This window comes from Bombus vosnesenskii, unplaced genomic scaffold (genome assembly GCF_011952255.1).
Source record: "Bombus vosnesenskii isolate JDL3184/JDL3185 unplaced genomic scaffold, Bvos_JDL3184-5_v1.1 scf7180000013273, whole genome shotgun sequence".
NCBI classification, from domain to species: domain Eukaryota; kingdom Metazoa; phylum Arthropoda; class Insecta; order Hymenoptera; family Apidae; genus Bombus; species Bombus vosnesenskii.
The window spans coordinates 3,014,836-3,037,330 of NW_022882931.1; the positions used below are offsets into that span (position 1 = coordinate 3,014,836).

The 22,495-nt window shown below is 36.7% G+C and overlaps 2 protein-coding genes across 2 annotated transcripts in view; both read left to right on the top strand.

Annotated features, from left to right (window-relative positions):
* The window catches only part of LOC117231618, a 137,476-nt gene that overhangs the window by 45,988 nt on the left and 68,993 nt on the right, over window positions 1-22,495 (top strand). Inside the window, exon 2 of the mRNA XM_033490218.1 lies at window positions 5,896-6,024. The gene's annotated coding sequence lies outside the window, so the exon portion shown is untranslated. The remainder of the gene's footprint in view (window positions 1-5,895; window positions 6,025-22,495) is intronic.
* LOC117231619 lies at window positions 14,865-21,088 on the top strand. Its single transcript, XM_033490219.1, has 5 exons — window positions 14,865-15,051; window positions 16,810-16,931; window positions 17,990-18,167; window positions 18,299-18,431; window positions 20,746-21,088. The coding sequence occupies exons 1-5, from the start codon at window positions 14,926-14,928 to the stop codon at window positions 20,847-20,849; spliced, it is 663 nt and encodes a 220-aa protein (XP_033346110.1). The 5' UTR covers window positions 14,865-14,925; the 3' UTR covers window positions 20,850-21,088.

The window sequence follows — 22,495 nt, forward strand, 5'->3', positions numbered from 1 at the left end:
TTTTTCATGAAATTAAATTTCTACTATTGCATCGTATTGTATCCTGGTTTCATTCTATGTTCTCACAAGTCGAACAATAAACATAAACATGAATAGAAATGTATTAATTTACAGCGATGTCCATTAACCGTAATATTTTTTCTACGTTTTAGATTTATTCTTATAAAATCATCCCCTATATTTTGTAAAATCGCAGAAACACACATCTTTTTTATTTTCTAACATGATATCTCTAAATAATGTACAACCAGTAATAAATTATTGTACATTTAAGGACAATTAATTATGAAACCGTTAATGAAACTCCTAATAAAAAATTTCAATTTCATTAAGCCGACGTATTAAATTTCAGAATCGATACAGAGATATCTTTTTCGCTCTACTTTCACATTAATTAATCGGTCGTCGATGAGCCAACTTTAAAATTATCGTATAGATTTATTAATTAAGAGATAGCTGAACCACGCAGGTACATGTGTCCAGCACGGCTTGATTCGCTGCTGGGTTTAAATTAGCGAGATCAAACATAATTAAGCGCACGGCCCGATTTAATCTTCGTCGAGGAACCCGTTGAATGATTTCACAATACTGTAACGTTGAGAGAATATACGCTGAGGCTGGATAGTGGTGGATATTAATGTTTCATTTACACGGCTTAGTGCACCCTATAATTATATCTGGGACCGTGATATATACAGCTTTCATTGTATTTGGTGCATCATGCATATGTCTTGTTTGGCAAACGAGTTGCACTCTCTCTTGGAATTACTTTATTTCACTAATAATTTTGTTTTGTATAATTTCGATGTACAAATTACTTTTAATTAAAATAGTAATGTACGGTAGAAGGTGATTAATCGTGGTTGTAAGCGAAAGTACCATTTTGCTATGATAGAAATGGAGGAATTAGTAATGTGCCATTTATACAGCATATACTTCATGATTATATCTGCAATTGCGAAATGCACGAGTTTCATTCAGTTAGGTGTTCTATATGTCTTTTTCAGAATTATTATATTGTATTAATAGTTATAAAATGCTATTTTTAATTAAGCCATTTAAACGATACTAGTATATATAATTTTTATTTAAATTTGAACACGATTTCCAAAGACACAAAGATAAAATATTTGATCTATTTTGCTTAATACATTTCTATAAATATATTTAAGAAAGTACAATTCTGAAAGAAAACAGAAAATCATCTTTCCTTCTCCGGGCTTAAGCAACTCGCCCCTCAAGAGTTTAATGAAGAAAATAAATAAATAAAAAGTACTATAACGGCAAAGGACGATTAATCGTGGTTATAAAACAAAGCACAATTTTACGATGACAAAAGAGAGGTATAATTAGTAATTCCAAAGGAGCTTAATTTCTCCGAATGAAAGTTTCGCACGAGTCGCTGTAGCTACTCGTGTGAAAACTTTCCAGGCAGTGAAAGTTCGCCGCTCAGCAATTTCGCGTTCGAGAAATTGATTGGAATATCTCGAGACTTGCAGATTGAAACAGAGAAGTTTCATCAATGTTGAAGGGAAAAGGACAGATCGTAAAACTTCTCCAACTTTCAATTATGGAAAAAACACGGTTAAGAATTGGGCGGTCAGAATTCGTTTTCCTTCCCGAGAGTAAGATTAAAAAATCATTCCTCGTTGGCTACCGCTCCTCTCCGATCTCTGTTTTGTTTCTGCTTTGTATCAGGAAGGAAGCATTGAGCTTGAAATGCTCGAGCTCGAGATGCAACTTCCTTGTAAAGGACCGTCTTTGAAGTTGAAATTTCCGAAGTTGTGCCAGAGAGAAACGTGGTCGAACTTGTTGCAAATATTAGGGGCGAAAGCGAACGTAGATAATAACCGTTTCTGTAACGATAAAGAGGTTCATCGTTTCGGAGAAATTCTCTTTCTCCCTGTTCGAGACGCGTATAAAGAAGTATAAATTAAAATGACTCCGTCTAAACCTGCTTTACTTCATCGGCCATAACCAATTAAACACGGTCTTCATCACCTGCTGCGTTTGATCGTTTAAAAATGTAAATAACCTTGCTTTCCGTACCGCGACAAGCCGCAAATTACGAAAAACGGAAAACGAGGAGAATAATTAAGGCGAGCGAAGAAAATCACTGAGAAATGTTGAATAGAAGATAAAGAAAGTCTTGAGGGCGATGCGCGATTCACAAAACTGCGTCGATTCTTTTGGAAAATTCTCAACCTTTGTATCTAGAAGCGGTCGGAAGATTTGTCTATATGGAAATCAAAGGTGAATCACGCTGGCTGACGCTACTACAACCACCGCGTCAAAGCCTCTTTTGTTCTCCCGTATGAAAAGTCGTTGAAATAGTCACCAGACGATGTGGAGGTACACGTACAATTTCGGATCGACACGGTAAAGTTGCTTTCGAAATGGCTGGGTAGATACGACAGGATTGTTTCTGTGGTGCAAAGTCCGTTTCAAAGATCTCTCTTGCGTTTGGACATGTCGTTAGTTAAGCTTTCCAGTTCTCCATTTGATCTTAAAATTCAGATATTGAAATTTGTAATTTTAATTTCTCATTCTAATTAGATTGTTAACTTAGATGAAAATGAGTTTAAGACATAAAATGAGAGGAGAGGAAAGAGTCGACGATCGTCTAAAAGAAACTTCGCTTTCTTTCCGGGTAGACTTTGATCCGACGTTTTTCAAAAATTAATTAAGTTTCGGACTTTAGAATTTTTAATCCCACTGATTTAATTAATTATTTTTAATTTAGATGAAAATATGCTTAAGATGCAGAATAAGGGAAAGGGATGGCTATCATTTGAGGAGGAGTTAGGGTTCCAAAGTTTTCATATCAAAGTTAATATATAAAATAAATATTTTTAATAGGAATAGAGATAGATGTGGCGGGTAGAATGTGAAAGAAGTCGAAAATCGTTCGAGGAAGGAACAATTTAGAAGCTTACGAAGAGAGGAAAGAAACAGCTTGGGATATTCTCAAGGAATTTCATACTTTTGACAGTAATTGAAATGTATTTCCCGGTTACGGGGGAAAATATGGGTGGATTTTTTCCTGGACGTTCAGGTTCGCCCGATAATGCCACGGTATCTCAACGGTAACGGATGCGAAATTCTCGCCGCACCAACTTTCCTGCGATTTTCTCCTTTCCTTCATCGTTTCCACGGAATTTATGCGAGACGCAAAACTTTCCGCTGACGGTAGGTATACTTTGCCTTGGTGTTCTTGAAAATGACGAGTTACTTTTCTTGAAAATAAGTAAAAAAAAAAAGAAAAGAGGAAGAAATAGACGAATTAAAAACGATCGAAATTATCCCTATACGTTGAATTATAAACCAATACATAGGAAAATGTTTGCTCTTTGCCACTGATAGTCACCCTCCTAATTTAGAAGGTACACACTTGCTTGAGTCAGAAGTAAATTATCGTCTAGGTATTACAACGATTTAAACCGTATTAAGACCCTGAGATGTGTTTGAAGTCGGTTGGGAAACTTCTTGGAAGTTTATGTTTCACATCTTAAAATAATCCAGCCACATTTCTCCCTATAATCCTCTATCCGGAGAACGGAACAAACTCCATGAGTAAACTCATCTGATCCCGAGGAAATTTGTGTTCTTTCGTAACTGTAATTGGATCCGTAACATTCAATACTATAGAAACGAGGAATTTAATCAAATCACAATTCCATCTTGCGCTATAATACAATAAAAATAGCAACGTTGATTTTTTCCACACAGCTTCACGGTACCAGCTGGGAAGTAATCAATCGTCGCGAATTTCTTTTCCGTGGTAGATCGATCGCTCTATCGAGTTTCATTTCACATCTCTTTCGAGTTTTCCTAGTGCCTTTTCCCGTCTGCGTCTCCAACTAAGTTCAGATAGTTCACGAGAGGTGCTTGATAAATTTTCTTCAGCAGTTTATAATAAGGCAGCTCATTCTGCACTTCCCCCCTTCCCCCTTTGCTCGTCTATCATCCTCCTCTTACTCGCGTTTCGTGCTAGTCAACCGTCGACCCTGTCTACTTCTTTTTCTTCTTCGTTTCCAAGACCTTCATCTCGACCCTTTTAGAAGTAAACTCGCTCCAAATTGCCCCTAGAAATCTCATTTCCACTCCGATACCTCCCTCCTGGAAACCGATTCTTGCCGAAAAAAGAATTACACAAAGTTACAAACGGACACGAACCTCGTACACTCTATGTCGTAGCGATGTCGTGTGCCCGAGTGACACGAGCAGCATGAGGAGGTCTGCGAACTCCTGCAGGTGAAAAAGAAGAGACAAGGGTCTGAGAGTGTTAGCACGCAAATGAATGTGGATCAGAGAGGATTGCAAGGACGGGCTTCTTCTTTTTTTTCTATCACTACCTTCGAGATCATTTTCTCGATAGGGGTGACGTTCTGGAAAATTGTAGTTTACCTAGCCTGATCCGTTCTAGGTTCTTTCATCGGTTCGCGTTTATTGAATGAGCGTCAGAACGGTTCAGTACTCTCGCTATATTTTCTAATTCGTTTCCTTAAACCAAACCTACATCCAAACCTTCACTCAAGATTAGGTTTATGGTTATGGTTAAGGTGTTGGGGTCAATGTTTAGATGAAGGTTTGGGTGATAGTTTAGACTAGAGTAAAAGAAAAAGCATCCTCTATTTTTGGTTTTTCTTCAAGCCTACAAATTTTCACTCAACTCGAAGACACAACGATCACGATCTTTTCTAATTAACAGCGGGGAGCGATGGAGCTTGGCTATTTTAATTTAGGTAAAACAACTTCTTCTATTGAATTTTAAAAGAGTAATTCTGTATTTCTATTTTATCGTTGAACATGATATTGTTTGGTTTATTTCACTCATTAAATGGAATAATATATAATTGTAATTATAATTATATATATAACTATATAATACTATAACTAATAATAACATATATATATATATATATATATATATATAACTTGCGAGACAATTTAATTGAAATTCAGTGATTTTGGGGCACATTTTTCGATATTAATCTGATAAAACTAAGTTTGGAGTAGCTATAAAACGAGCAACGCGAGGGAAAATAATGGGATTTTTCGGGCGAATTTTGCACTAAGGCAGGAAGTTTGCACGCAATTAAGCCGTAGTCAGGCGCGTCAAATTGAATGTTGCTCGATTAATTTTCGTTGGTAAAATATTCGCTGGCGACTCCGCATTGCTCTGTCTCAAGATGAAATTTAATTATGCGAGTTAGCTTCACTCGGCCACACCGCGTTCCCGACGTTTTTTTCACACTAATAGGCTTATTAGTTTGTTATTCGTAGCTCGACGCCGCTACCTGAGAAGTTTCATGCGACCACCACGGACAACTTTAATTGGGTATCACTTCATTCCACATGTGCACCTTTTTTAGTCCTCTAGATCTCCACCGAATGAAATAACTTGTTATTCTATCGCGCACCCGTGCCACATAAACAGTTCCTGTCTTACGCTTTTATTGCCACTTGTTATTTACGAAAATCAACAACACATCAAACAAACCACATCAGAAAAAAAAGTCATAGTATATGTTAAATTGATATATTTTAGAAAATTGATTTCCTATGTTCTCTAAAAAATTGTTAAAACTCTTTATGCTGTAAAAATCGCAAAAATATCGTGACTGCATTATGGAATAAAAATTGCCTGGTCCACTAAAAGACGTAGACCATAGCGTTCGTCTTAAGAACGGGTTAATTAGGTAAAGAATAGAGGAGCGATAATGTTCGAGTGTGTGCCGTTTCATGAGTGAGTAAAGAGCCATTGAAAATAAGGCTGCGTTTAGAGAACCATTGGCAATGCCGCGCCCCTGCTTTCCACTTAACCTTAAAACACGAAATTCTCGTTTACTGTTCGCCACGGAGATTGATAAGCGTTATTTTGATCTTTTGTAGGAAGTAGCTGAACACCCGTGGGACAACGCGATTCAGGGTGGAAACAGAAGGCAGAGTGAGGCAAATTCAGAACGACGGGGGAGTGTGACTGAATAATCGTGGAAACTTAAAGAGAAATTCTGGGTCAAGGTGAGTTTCTTTCCATCTCGAATAACGAAATTTTATTCTTCCGTCTGGGACTCACGGTACTAGCCTCTCGCAAACTCATTATTATAGTACTGTACCTTTATAATTTGTGTAAGGGTGGAAATTAATTGCCAAAGAAATTCCTTTCTTTAGAGTATTTCATATTTAATTCTAACTCGACTTCGCTTTAACATATTATCGCTTATAGTACAAAAAAAAAAAATATTCTGTCAGAGTACAGTTTTACTTAATCGGAACAAGATCTTCATCAGTACTTACAAATTACGATGCTTCTGGTACAATTAGCAGTACCATTTTCTACGACTACGCCATTAGTCGAAGTTCTGTTGGAGATTTCTTCTAACTTCGCTTGAGAAGGATGCTCGAGAAGAACAGAAACTTGCGAATAAATTTTGATTGCCAGTTACGAGTGAAAGCGGGCAAGGAGGCTGGCGGTGATGATTGTCTCTGTTGCTAATTAATTTCGACTCGCCGATTTCTCAAGAAAGTTTGAACGAGGTCCGGCGTAACTTCTCACGGGACGTAACCTTAAATGAGGTAGAGAAAACACTGGTGTACAGGGGAAGAGTAGAAGAGGATAGTCGGGGCTAGGAGAGCGTGGAAATCCTAGAAAGCCTCGGGGTCAGATAGCACGCTGGCGACGGCATTTGAACTTTGTCTAAGCAGAAACAGAGTCGTTTCCGAGTTAGCTCGGATTAATTCTGAAAGTTCCATGAGGTAACCCTCGAAGGGTTGAAGTACGGGTGTCGAGCTTCCGCTCACGGGATCTCAGGGGGATGGTTATTAAATTTTGATACTCCGGATTCCTGACTTTCCCTCCTGACAAACTTGCGTCGTTTTCTACGCTACACTACCAATACTGTTGTGAAACATTCGGAATAATTTCGGCTGTCGAAAGTTTCTTAGTACGAACGAAGAGAAGTTTTGCCCGTAGCGCTAGCAAATTCTAAATGAAAGTTTTCGTTTCAAATTTCAAATGTTCCAACTTACGAATTTTCAAATTGCGAATAGCCCAATTTTTAGATATTCAAATTAAAAGTCGTAAATTGAAATTGCCGAATTTCAAGTATAACAATTTTCTCAACAAGGTTTCTAAACATTTGTATTTCCAATAATAGTCACGATAGTACGGGTAAGAGAGTAGAGTAGGAAGTAACATTATCGGCGATGAAATCTGTTCTAGCAATTGTGAAGGATTTTTTCTTACTGATTATAGCTGCTAGCTCTGAAGGATTTGTAGACAAGAAACGAGCAGATGCTAAAGTTCCCTAGAATCGTTGGGATAGTACGTCATACAAACATGTCGGTATATGCACGCGAGTTGAGGTGGGGCGAAATTTCAGACCTGAAGATTTCGTTGAACTAATACCCGTGGGGCAAGAAATTGCAAACAAGATCTTCTCGTCGCCACCTCAAATTAATCCTTCGCGTGCAACAGATGAGACTTTGCTGTATGTGGCTCCTTGCTCATCTTTCAAGTTGCATCTTGATAATGATCGACCAAACAAATTGGTAAAACGATTTGAATATTTCGATATAGATTTTTATTAATCTTTGGGAAATTCTTTCTAACGTTTTAGTAATTTTTTTACATTATATATCCATCAAACCTAAAATGAAAATTACAAAGTTTTCCAAAACACTGCATTCCTAATCCTGATATGTAGGCTGCCGTTTCTTCAAAAAGAACTTCACAAATGCTCGTACTTTATTTCACGAGCGTTTCTCAATTTTCAAGGAGAATTTGAAGCACAAATTTAGAAATTGCTCAGTGAAATGCATTGGTTTCGGAAACACGAGAAAGGATTTCCAGACGGAGAAAAACGCTTCGAATTTCTTCCAAGCGATTCTGTCAATATTATATGGTCCGCTGAATTCCGACCTGTTTAATGAGATCATTTCCGTTTCTTTCTTCTTTATTCCAGTTTCCGCGTGTACCTGTTTTATCACTTTACCAGCGAGGAGAACATTCTCACCTTTCCACATTATTTCTTTGAAAACTCAATAACTATACGTAATTGCTTTCTGTCGTTTGCGTCTTCGCTCATTCTGGCAATAAAATACTTCGTTCTCCGCCTTGTCACGAACACGGCTGCGTTTTCTGTAAAACGACAACAAGTCGATACAAGAATCATTTCTCCGCGACGTGAGTCTTGTTTCGTTCGAATTTCAGGATTTCATTTAATTTCCTTGCCTCCTATCTGTCATATCAAACTGTCGTTTCGATCCTCCGATTGCGCAGAATAAGCTTGGTTTTCCTGTCAAAGTGGAAATCACCTTGAATCGCCCTGCTTAAGAAATCAATGAATTCTCATACTAGTTATAACATTATTTTTAAGGCAACTTCCATCTTTGCAACATTCATAATATTTACCGTTATATGATTTTGTTAAAAAATTATCTCAAAAGCTCATAAAAAATCTCTATATTCCCTCCAATATTTTATCAAATCCTCTTTTACCTTAATCCACAATAATTCGGAACATAACCACTTTTTCTGGACCAAATGAATGTCGCTAGAAGCAGTGCCACCCTCCCGTAAAATGCTCTGTATCTTGTCCCGAAGCGTCTTCCGGTTCTCGAGATATTGTCGTTCAAAGCGAGACTTAATTTGTCGCACTTCTCATACCTGACACTCGCACGACATCACAAACCTGCCTCAAATTCGTATCCCATTGCGTGCACTGGTCAGCGGTAAATGCTGACGCAACAGTTTTTTTTACTGTTGCTGGAAAAAAAAAATAGGTCACGGTGCATCCAAGAATTCAGCGCTTGTACGCTTGCACTTTGAGGCCCCGTATCTCGGCAACCATTTGAGATATCGGCATGAAGTAAACCGCGTTTTAAAGGCCGTGCATCCTAAAAATATATTCATAAGAAAATTCGTAGTTTTCCCGGGTGTATTTTGCCTCAAAGAATATCATTACCTTTACGTTTGAACGCTATTAAGCGGTTCTGAATAAATTATAGTTGTGTTAAAGGCTTCGACTGTATGATTCGTGACACTTTTCAGATTTTGCATGTTTTTGTGATCTTCGAAAGACGATACTCGGATGATGTGTCACCTAATAGTTATTTGTCGGATTTGGACAATGCATTTTAATTTCTTGATATTATTTTTGTATTTATAGTTCTTTATTATTATTATTATTATTATTATTATTATTATTATTATTATTATTATTATTATTATTATTATTATTATTATTATTATTATTATTATTATTATTATTGTTATTGTTATTATTATTATTATTATTATTATTATTATTATTATTATTATTATTATCATTATTATTATTATTATTATTACTAAAAAGTCTCGGTGTCCCTTTCAGGGCAAGAACGTGCCAAGGTTTAATGAGAGAAGATACGAATGGAAGGTTTTGGAAAATTTCGAAACACACAATCTGAGGTAGTTTTTCACAGTGCCGAATCGACAACTTTGGAGAAATTTGCTCTTCGGGTATATTAATCGGTAGACACGTACGAATCTTTGCAAAGACAAAATGCTGCTGCAAAATTCACGAGTACTGACAGTTTGCACTAATCCTGTTTAAATGCGTAGCAATGTTACGACGAGGATCGTGAAAGAGAGTCAGGATTTTCCGATACAGTTTTATTTTTGTCGCTGGTAGGTCGAACGAAAATCTTGTTTCTCGTCGTTGGTTCGCATAGCGTTCTCGACAGCGTAGCGTCGTTAAAACGACGTTAGAGACCTCACCTATGGGATATACGCAGTTATTCGCTCCCCCCCGGGAAATTGCTTGTGAAAGCTTGCCGTACATAAAACCCTTTCCAGCTAGCGAGCGGCGCGGAATAAATTTTTTTTCGAAAAGCTGTTGCGGCGATACTTACTCTCGATGTCCCCGTAGAACGATGCGGGCCGATTGATCGCAACAGAGTTTTCCATCGGACACAAAAAACGCTCTGTTCTGCCTGCCTTGCTTCTCTTTCCATTTCCTTCGCAAAATAACAGGACAAATCAGATAACGAACCGGGAATAGCCAATCGGATTTTCAAACGGGACACAATCCAGCTTGATATTGGAAAGCTCATCGTACAGAGTTCAATGAAATTATTCGACGCTAACACGTTGCTTTCTAACTTGATTTCCAGCAAATTTCCTGCCGCATTCATTCGGCGTTTCCCGGGGATTCATGTAATCTGTTCATGAAGAAACTTGCTCGCGAACAGGATTCCAAGAAAAATCGAACCTTGTGATCCAACGTCGACTGATTTGTACGTTGCGAATGGTCGAGCTGGATATACGTCAAGTATGTTTTATCGCGGAACGTAGGTCGATAGGCAGATACAGTCATTACAAATGGAGCAACTGATAACACTCGCGCCCCTGTGTTTCCAATTTTGGACTCCAGTTCTATATAACTTTGCTCTACTTTCGTGCTATCCTTCGTATCACGCAAAACCTCTAATTCACTCAAGATATACTGCAGTAGAGTGCTAAAATACTTGAACACACGACTCACTAAGGAGACAAAGATCCGTTTCAACGACTCTTTCCAACCAGGCCGACTGATAACAACGACCAAAGGACAGAGTTTGTAAGTTTAATCGCAGTTTGACGGACGTTGCCCCAATTTCGCGATGTTACGTGGTATTCTTGTTATACGAAATACGTCACGACGGAGATCGCCAAGAAGGCAGGATACCACTTCGATGGTACTTCGCCAAAACTCGTCAAATGGGAAACGAGCCTGTTACAGGAGCGTTGGAAATTATTCGATGGGATTTCAAGCTGCTTCAGCTGCTCGGGTAACCTCCATAGAAGCCATATTCTGAAAATTGAAAACATTTCACGAGCGAATGGATAACGAAACGATGAGCAGAGTGCACTCGGATTATCGAGAAGTCGCTTGACCAGAGTTGGCCAGTACTAAATGGAAATCGGTCATTAGATTTTTTTCCACTGGCCGCAGAAAAATGCGTATGTACGGAAATTCGATGTGAAATTTTTCAGCGATTTTCATTGTTAGTATCATGGAGTTACATGGTTTACAAAGTGAGCCTCTCGTAGTAGCACTTAGAAGCGTGCTCCGGCAGCTAAGCCCATCTCTGTTGCTGCAACTGTGTCAAACATTATGCAGACAAGCAAAAGCCACTTGAAATGCAAATATTTGCAGCGGGCGTAATTAAAGCCCTTGTAGGTTTCAGTTGTTGGATTGGCACCCGTTGTTGGGAAAAATATTGTCCTTCGCATAAGAAATTTCTTTACAAGGTTTCTCTGTGAATTTTTGCAAATCATCGACGAGATAAACTTAAGAGTGCCGAAGAATTTTATTTCTTCGTGTGTATTATCAATATTTTCAAAGATACAATGGAAGGACCTGTGAATATTTAGTACCTTTCGTATATTTATAAATAAAATAAAACAATATTGTTCTAATATTCTTAGAACGATATTATTGTTAAGAAGTAAATGTAAAGGGATCCGCGGACACATTCAACGAAAAACATCCTATAAGACAATAAGGACATAGAATATTGTAACAGAATTCTATTTCCATGGTGCATATCGATTTTCGTGGATTGGAAAATTGCGAGGAGGTTTGAAATAACGAGTACATGCCGTTATTGGATCGCTGTTATGGTTGCCTGGAAAAAGTACCGGTTTTTATACTCAAAGGTCTATTGAAAGGGACTTTTCCCTGATACTTGCTGAATCGCTGGCAAATTTAACGAGACACATTCTGTAGATTATACGAAAGGGAGCGTAGGATTTTGAGATATCAAACATTTTAAAAACGTTGTTATTTTTAAATCATTTGTAAATCGATAAAATCACGTTATTCGCAGAATCTTCCATTTATAACTACAAAGCAGCAATTAAAAATTGTTATATCACGAACGATGAAGATATAAATGTCAATGGAAGACAATAACACATAGATTGTGTAACATTGCAATATGTGTTTTACGTTGTAAAGGATTCTTTTGTATTTTATTCCGTGCGATAAAAAGTATTGTTTCAGTGGTTACAAAGTATCGAATTCGTCAGTGCAATCGAATGTTATTTACGAACGATTGCGTCTGCTGGTATAAATATTATATCTACGCATACACGAGAGCAAGATCTCTTTCTGGGGGAAACATGCGCGTGCTTTTTTGCGGTGCGCTGGCAGAACGTAGTTTAAAAAGGTTCGAAACGTGATCTCGAGCGAACACGTTTGACCATTTGTCGAGAAAATTGGAATTCCTTTGGCAGAGAACGCGTGGCGATACAAGTGAAATAAAACGTTACAATAATTTGCAATTTAATCAAATAAAGAAAAGCATTATCGCCGATGTTCATTCTCTTTCATCGTTTGGTTAATTTTACGCTTGAATACTAGAGGGAACGAAACTTTCAGTTCCACTTAAAAATCAACGATTATTTCTCCGCCTTAAAATTACCCATATAATTCTTCAAACCAAATTGATCCATCTCGGAACAAGAAATTGCATTAGTATCTCATCCTATCTGCCCTAGCAATTTTCTGTGAAACCAGAGGAAGAATCTTTCGTCATCTATCTTGACGCGATGCAAGCTATCTTTGCAGGCCGACTTGGCCTGACCTGTTTTAATTTTCAATTTCCACGGGAACAGGAAGCAACAACCACTTGGCTCGATAGCCAACCTTCAACTCCAGAGAACCATCTCGTCTCGACAATTATTTTCGAAGTGGTTACGGATTGCTGCGATCAAGTCGATTAAATATTAGTAACGCGAATTGATCGTGATCTTCGTTCGATTTCCAACATCGCGTCCATCGGGAGAAAACCGGCATTGATTTTCTTTCCGTCTTCCGGTTGGACCGGAGGTGTTTATCCGGGAACCAAGGGTAGGAAATTCGTGACGAGTTGGGGAGAACGAGCGGAGCAACACCGGAGAGACATTTCCATCACAAAAACGGCCGCTTTCGGTGGATCAAACCGGGAGGACGCCACTCGAATATGTATGGGGCCGAAAGGGGCCATCGGTACTCGACAGCCCTCGTTCGGGATATTCATCAGGAGTCCAGAACTTCCGTTTCCGCGAGTTCAGGTGCTGGATCAATTCATCGAGTGGAGATGAAGGGGTTTATGGAGATGAAGGAAGTTAAAATTAAGATGATTGCTCGCTGGGATTTTTGCGAAAGAAGCGGATGTGCAATTTCTTGAACGATAATCTTGAGTTTAATATTCTAGAAGATTTAAATCAAACAATTTAGGGGGAAATTTTAATCGTCTAATCTGTTGAGCTTTCGACATTGAGAAATCAGATGGAAGAACAATTATCGAGCCGGCGATTGTGCAATTATTTTAATTCGTCGACGTTCGCAACGATGACAATTGGATGTAATTTTTACAAAAGGGAGGGAAATTGAGAATAGAAATTGAAAAAGGATTCTTGGTAATTGTGAAATTATTTTTATTCACTTATTATTGATTATTGATTATTCGCTGTTGGCTGGGATTTTTACGAAAGAAGAGGATTTCACATTTTTTAAACAGTAATCTTGAATATAATATTCTACGAAATTTAGAATAAATATTTAAGGAATCGGTAATAAATTATCAAGATTGTTACACGTTGGATTTCCAATGGAGAGAAATTGAAACGACAGAAAAATTCTTGATAATTGTTGAAATTCGTTAATGCTTATGGCGATTCATTTTTTAATATCGCTTCTTATGATTTCCGCAAACAATCGTACAAACGAGATAGAAATTCCAGTGTTGTCTGCCATTCCACGTAATAGGATAAAGTCAAAAGAACTCATAGCATGGAATTGTTTTTCTACTTACCATTGTGCTCAATTCGATAAGTAGGGCATTGGAACAACATCGCAATGAACGAGCGCGGTGTTTCAGGACCTACTTAGAGAATTCTTTAAATTAAATTTTCTCGGTGCACCATTTCCAACGTTTACGTAATTTTCATTTCTTTCCAATAACAATCACGCGTATACATTACAGAATATCTGTTCCCGTTAATCAACGTTTTCCAAGCAGTTGGTTAAACACGAAAACGCAAGCGCGCGGAATAACGCTCTCGAAAAATATATAGACGCAGTTAAAGGATTTTCCAATGTGATGCGCTCTAATTCCTTCCTACGTTCGAATTGAAATCAGCGAATTATTTCGGATCATTCTGAAAACTTGAAGAGGAATCTTTGCGTCCACGATCGTCGGCGAATCTCTCTCTTATTCCACTTTGAAAAAGTTTGGGATAAAAACGTGGCGTTACGAGGACAAGCGTAAACATTTTTGAAAAAGGATTTTTGAAAGGAAACCGAGAACGATTTATCAAAAGATCGGATTACCTCAGGGGGACGTGTTACTTGTGCTACAAAACGTTCGAATTCCGTTCAGGACGTTTCTGTATGGTCATCAAGGATGGAATATCGTGGTCGTGGAGGAGAAAAAGGCATGAGTTATGTGGGATTGCCGTGACCCTCTTGAAATCGTAACGCCGAATCAATGGTCCTTCGTTTGGTTGGCCAAGTTTTTCTTTTCTCCCCCCTCCCTCCCCCCCCCTCCCCACCGCCTTAGGATTTTTGTTGTGACTCGAATAGAATTGGAAGGATGGATGACGTATAACCGAATATAACTGCGAAAATCCGCTGACTGTCCAAGGAAAAGGTAACAAACAAAAAAATTCCTTTCGATAGAATGATTTTATCCGTGTATCAACCGTGAATGTCGAGAATCATTAAATTGCTCGAAACTTCAGGGACAATTTCACTTCGTTTTAAAGATATATATATATGTGTGTGTGAAATGTTTATATGTCTTTTGGTATCTTTGGAAGTTGACAAAATTTAAGAAACATGTGAGATGACAAAATGGAAAGAAAATTCGAGATTTCTGTAAGAGTAGAAGTTTCTATGGTGTGCAGTTATGTTGCTACGTCGGGTCCTGGAAGTTAACGTGACCGTCGTGCGAAATCCCAGTATGACCATCGAGAGAACGACAATAACCTTGAGGAACGAACATTTCCCAGACATTACCGATCTCTTCATCGATGTATCGTACTATTTTCTATCTTCTAATACCCAGTGGAACGTTGGAATACCTTCGATACCATCCGTGATTTAATATATTTGATACTTTATAGTTTTTTTATAGTATTGCACAATACTGCTTCTTTTTCCTATTTGGTATAAAATAATACTCACGTTTCGATGTTGAAATTATACACTGGTTACACAAAAGTTTAAACACTTATCATAGAAATATTTCATATATATAATTGTATGTGTTGTATAAAATATTTTGAAATATCGTTAGCACCGTGGTGAGACATAACTATCGTGATTGTATTGGTCAGATTTAAAACCAGTCTGAAAATGTATGTAAAAGTTACAAAATATTTATAAGATATTGCAAACATATATCTATTGTTAGTAAAAAATGCTTAAAAAATCTTAGACATGTGATATGATCTATAAGGTTTTGATTTTATTTTATTTATCTACCATTCTATTCTTGTATCTTATTAAATTTTTTGATAAGTTTCTTTTTATTATATATTTGTAGTTTATATTCATAAAATGAGAATATACAAGTGTTCGAATATTTTTGTAAGTCAGTTTTGTTTGTTAATATGACATATTCTTGAACGTATTTAAAGGATCAAGGCTCTATCTGTATTTTTGGTGTTTGAATTATTTAAACTGACCATGAATGTTATCGACATGATCGTTTTCGGAGGTATTCCGGCATCCTCGGTTGTTTCACGTTCACAGCTGATTGAAGGCAATTTAATTTAATGCGCATTCAATATTTAATCCACTTAATATTAATCGTGATAGAGCTCTCGCCGCTTTCATTATACCTTTCAACCGTTTCATAAATGGAAAATTTCTCATCTACAACGGAACCGGTGTCGATTTATCTCAACGTTACAGTCGAATGCACGCACAAAAATATTGAAAAATGAAGGAACATCGTTTCCAACTCTTTGGTACACGATACAAAAGCTTTTCGACTGTGAAAAACAGATTCCTCTTTTATTTCTCACCATTTCAAATTTTGCGCAATAATTGATTTATTATATTCAAACCTAACTTTATGAACTTCTCACTGGTTCATAAAAATGTTTGATTTTATAGAAATATTTTCTGAATATATCATACGTATTGTATAAAACATTTGGAAATTTCATTAGCACTTCAACGATTGTCATGACCATATTGGCAAAATCCGAATCGAATCTGAAGATTTGTATAGCATAAATATACAGGATATTCATTGCAAGTATACACTTCCCCAAAATCAACAAAGATTATACTCGTAAGCCACAGTATTTCGTGAGAAGTTTCAACATTAATTATATGTTTGTCTAATTTCGTACTAAGTGCACGTTTGTAATAAATGCTTGTAACTTTTAGATGTTACGTTCTTGGATTTGTTTCAAACTTTACCGATATAATCATGTGTCTAGGTTAAAGTGCTAATGAAATTCCAAAAAGTTTCGTATAACATTCGCTATATTATATTCGTCTTTAAAATTTTCAATGATATGTGTTCGAATCCTCTTATTAATGTGTTAATATCAATATTGAAAGGTAAATGGAATTGATAGAAAGGCGAGTTTGGTCAGTCGTGGAATTGGTTTTTAAATAGAAGATTTACGATAGCTTGTCTCTGTAATTCGTATAATAATAATTTGCATCGAACGTCGTTGACAGCAAAAAATTCGACAGAAATATGTTCGCGAGTCGTATAAACGTTAATAAATTTTCATTTGATTCGGTCACGTGCATCACGATATTCGCACAGGTCGAGACAATCTGCGACGAGCAACCGTTCAGAATTTATTGCCGGATCTCCGAGCGGGACTACGTGCCCGTGTACAACTTTATCAGCTTTAAAGGCGGCTTCGAGCTGATATGCAGTCCAAAGTAAACATAATGCTTCGCGATTATAATCAACTTGTTGGATTCGAGTATCCCCGTTCCACGAAAAATCGCCATACGTTTGGCGATTTTGTCGAACTATTCGGAAAGTTCGTAGAGAAATGTAACAAAAATTCGAACTCCATGTATTTTGATAGATCAATCATTTTGTGGAACAATATATGCACCGTTTTTCTTTTCTTTTTTACTCACATGATTTCTCTCTTTGGAAAACGATCGGAATTTTTCATAAAATTTATTAGGGACTGAAACAAATAATACTGGAATTATATTTGTTAAAGTGGACATAGAATTGATATATTCTCCACACCTGTCGTTGCCTCAAGCAAATCATTGTTACGTATTGTGATATTATTTTGTTCTTTCTTGTTCGACTGCCGGGTGATTCCGGTGCATAAGAGCGAAGTGTGAAGCCCATAACAATGATAGCGTACAAAGTATTCCCTTTTACTTGCTAAATTACAACAATATTATATGACGAATATAACGGAGGAATATGACATGTTACATTTTTCATTTATTACGGAAAAAGTAAGTTTAAAGTTCAGCCGTCAATCAATCTGAAGTTACCAATATTATTTTTCTATTTTGTGTCAATGCTAAGTACATGTTTTTCTATCCTCTTCATAATTTTAAAAATATTGCTTGTCATGATACCTTAATACCCTCTCCTAATAATTATACTTTTGTTTTTGTATAAAATTTTAGCTGCTATTAGCTACTAATCATATTAAAATAAAGTTTTTTAAACAAAAGGTTAAAATAAGAGAATGGGAAAAAATGAACCTATAAAATTTTCTCCAGTGATTTTCATATGTGAGATATTAATTTATTGTTAACTTTTTTTAGTTTCCATTATTCTTGACAAGTTCCAAATAAATTTTCATTTGTTTAATCTCACGATATACGCAAAAAAATATATTGATTACGAACTTTCCGAACAACCTAATTTTTTCTTTGAACCAATTCTGCTAATACCAAATAAAATGAGGATAGCTCGTAAAAGGTTGATGATTTGATTAACGTGAAATATTTTTCTGTAGACTTTATGTGGTCGTAGACGAACCAGTTCTCGACACTCCGTCGACTAGGAGCGGAAGTAGAGATTCGATACGAAAAAGCAGCTATTTCGGGGAAATTAGTAGCAGAGGTAGCGAAGAATTTAAGGTCAAATCTGATGTACCGTCGACATTGATGTTGTCCGATATTGAGATACTGCAGGTATATAAAACGCTTATGTTAGAAAATTGGAGAGTTTATACGGAGTTTTATACACAATGAAATAATCAAACATCGCAAAGTAAGAGTAATGGAGCTACTCGTGAAAAATAATCAAATTTATTGGGTTTTAGTGCGCTCTATCTATCTTAAAAGAGTGTGACGATGATCCTGGTGTATCTTTTCGTTATTTATTCGTGAATACACCTCCGTTACACGGACGTGAATTAAAAGACACGGACAGACAAATGAAGATTTTGGTGAAGGGTAAGTTATTGAAAGATGATTACAAAATGTTAGTATAATTATTCATTTCAATTACACTCTCCATCATTTGATATTATTAATTTTAATTAAATATCTATTGTAATACAAAATCTGATATTTATCAAACAGGTTAATTCCACGACAAATTTTTAATTTTATGGAAGATTTATTTCATATCACTAGCTGTACTTTGGACATCAAAGAATGAAAATATAATAACGTAGATTCATAAACAGCAAAGAGATTGTAAAGTCACCTGTATTTCTTCTGCTTTCTTAGTTATTTCTTTATAAACTTCCTCGAGATGGACGGCTTTGTCATTATTGGTTTTAAATTTCTATTATCTTTCGTACGTAGCTTCCAACAGCAAATGCTCGATCTCCTATTCATATTTCCATTAGATTTTCACGTGGAAACGAAGTTTGATAAAAACTCGTTCACCGCGAGCGAAATCCAAGTTTCGGGTAAAAGTTTCTTAATTTGATTACCACATTCGAAACGAAAAGTGTCTGGTTACCATTATTCAGCAACATCCATTCGAACATATCGAATTGTGGCTGTGGTGCACGTACGCAATTGAGACTCCGCAATCAGCCAGAAGTGGCCAATCGTTTTTCCAGCAAGTGCCATTTTTCCAGCTGTAGCAATTACCGGCTAATGCATCCCGCTAGTGCACTCACTAAAGCACATTCATCAGAAAAAAGGAGGAAGGGGGGAAGTAAAATAAAAAAAAAAGAAGAAGAAAAGAGTAAAAGTGAAAATCAATGAGAGGACAAAGGGAAAGATAATAAAGAAGAAAAAGAAGGACGCGATGAGGAAGCTACACAAATTGAGAGACATAGGTTCAGTGGCCACGTACAGTTGGAGTTTCGTGTTTACAGAAGTTTAATTGCGTTTACTTACATGATTAATTGTGGATTGTGACATTATCACGAGCCAGAACTCGATGTCGGGTTAATTATTTGCCTTTCATTGAGCGCTCTACTTCGCGAAAGGTTGTACCAAAGCATTCTTGTTGCTCTGAACTCGAGCCCCTAGATCGTTCCAAGTGCTTTACTTTCGTGCCGTAGAGGGAATTGAAGATTTTTGTTGCGCCGTCCTTCGAGGTCGGCCCGCGTTCCTTGTATTTGATTTCGTTTGATTTCGTTGCGTTGGTCGAGGCGATATTCACGTTTCTGTGAATGAGACGTACATTTCTTAGCCTTTCTGAGGTCGTGTAACTCGTAAATAGGGGGTGGAAGGAATTAATGGAATAATACTGTATTTAAACTAGTTTTGACAGGTGTCTTTGAATGCATTCTTCTTACCTGAAAACAGAAAACTAAAATTCTCTTGTATTTTTTATATAGCATCCTATATTATTTTCTTACGTTCTTAAACTAGATGAAAAAGTTAGTTAAAAAGTACATCATACAGTCTAAAGAAATAAAAAGAAAAAGAATCTCGATCGTGACAATCAATTCGTGTTGTGTTTATTAGAATAAAGTAGAGTATGGGTTATTCAAATTAATCGCAGCACATGTTGTTCGGGTAATTAAATTTTTGCATAATTTTTTGTATATTAAAACAATTTCGTCTAAAAGGGAAAATTATTTTGTGTGATGTAAGTATTTCTTCCAGTTCCCCTTTTTATTTACTAATTTTTCTTATAAGCGACCATCCTCAGACAAGAGACACACCTTTCATTAATCAAAAATCTATTAAATTATTAGTTTCCAAAAATCTATTAAATTAATCGACTAATTAGTTTCCAATAACCTATTAACTTAATCGATGTTCTAATAATCAAAGTTCTATCATATTAACAACGGAAGAAGATAATTAATACCCCCGTTGCATCCTCCTCGTTTCCTTTGTAGTTTAATAACATCGTTGACAGTCCTTCTTTTCACTAAAATCGGAAATTCAAATGAAATATTTTACACCCTATAGGACGAAAAACCCATAATATTCTCGAAATTCCAGTTTATAATTTCCTACTATTACGGGCGAAGGAAACTGGCAGACGCTGAATTATTAAAATTTGATCTGTCTGTGGAAGTTGGTTTAATTATGTATTATATGTACATATATGTATATTATGTATACGTATATAATAAACCGGAGCAAGTTTATGGGGGATCCGTGTAACGAGGTGAATCTCGGTCTGGCCGAGATCAGTCGATCTCTCGTAAAGGAATTTTACTATCGGTTTCTACCCAAAGACGTGCGATGGATTATCCTGCGTTTTCTTATCGGTACTCTTGGCCGTTTATCGCGGCAGGAGCCAACGTACGGAGGCTCCATTTTAGTAACGATCCGTTTGTTCGCCTAGGTTTCCCACGGCCCAAAGCGAAGCCTTCTCACGAACCGTTTCCGGAAGTGAGGAACATACTCTCTCAGGCCACCAGCAAGGGCTCGAAGAAAAGAAGAAAGTAAAATTGTGTCGAGTTCTTCTATATTTTTCATTTCATTTCCAATCTTTCGATTTCAATGCGAATAGTTAACGAAGTCGATAAATTCACTATCTGCGTGAATAAGCTAAAAGTGTAATGTGATATTGTTGTAAAAATATTTTGTATAAAGCTTGGTATATAAAATAGGAAATTTAAATTCCTTTTTGGAATCAGTTTGGTCCAAGATTTCGGATAATTTTGATCAAGCGGTGGAATAATTAACGAAAGCTGGATAAGTGCAACGTTATTAGGAAACGTAAATAAAATAAGTTGCATTTTATTTTGCCAAGGTACGGAAATATAATGAAATAGTAAATACTTTACAGAGGTGTATTATAATCTAAGAATAGATTGGAATAATATAAATTAGAAATGAAACGTTGCGTTAACACAACATTGGATTTCAATAAACGTATACACAGGAGAGAACGATATAGATGACCCAAAATGATTTCATTGTCCAGAGAGCAGTCTCGTCACGGAGATGAATTTAAGACAGACTTCAATGATGATTCTTATATGAGCCAGCACATGAGCGTGTTGCTACACTCGCGTCGCTCTAATGATCATTAAGGAGCCTGAGAAAGGTCGACGGGTCGTACAAGTACCGAAACTTTGCTAAAGTATTTTCTGCTTTCTTCTTGTCTTTTATTTTTTAAGAGGCATCCCATGAAGTTTCTTCGATCCTTCTATTTTCTCGCGCGTGTGTTTCTTTTCAAATTGTCGCGATTTCGCGTCCACATTTTAGGATATGGTAAAGTGTGTATTTGAAAAAATAATTCGACTAACACTACAGTGATGTTATTTGAATCAGCAACGATATATTGTAGTATGTAAGAACTAACGAAATTGCATTGCTGAAGTATGGCAATTACAACTAAGAGTATTAACTGTATTTGTTCCTTTAAGAGAGTTAAATTAAAGAAGTTAAAAATTGTTCATAACCGAATTTAGTGAATTGCAAGACAAATTACTTACCTTCACTAAAATACCCTTCTGGCCCAAATAACTCTACCTCAACCTAGCATACTTTGACTTTTTCATAAAGATACTCCCATTTTATCTCTTCGTCAAACCAAGGAGCCTGTCTGCTTCGTGTGTCAAAGATGATTCATTCAAGTTTCAAAGCACGGATATCACCGCGCGTGTTGTATCATAGTCTCATCGCTCCTGTATGCAGGAACAAATTTTCAATCCAAAAAGATATCTAGTAAAAGAAAGAGGGTGAGAGAAAGAGAGAGAAAGAAAGGAAAATCCTTTTTCCGTTTAATCTTGTCTGCGAGAGGAACAAATAGCCGGTAACTTTCGCGCGGTGAATCGCTGGGAGAAAACCGGACGTGTTTTAAGTCTCTCGGTCGGATGGTTAAAAAATGTAAATCGCGTTTGGAGCGCAATTAAAAGTTCAAAGGTGGTAAACCCCTGTATCGTGTCAGGTTTTTTTCGCCAAGAGTAATCAAAGCTACGCGTGTCTACGGGATAAAAGAGAGGATGTACTTTGTTTTCGCGTTTAAGTTAGAAAAATGTGGCCTTTTAATATTAATCGTACGAAATCCCGCGCGATTCACTGAAACTCACCGCAAATGGAATAATCAGAAGTTTCGTTTCTCCAGAAATATTTTATCCCGTGAG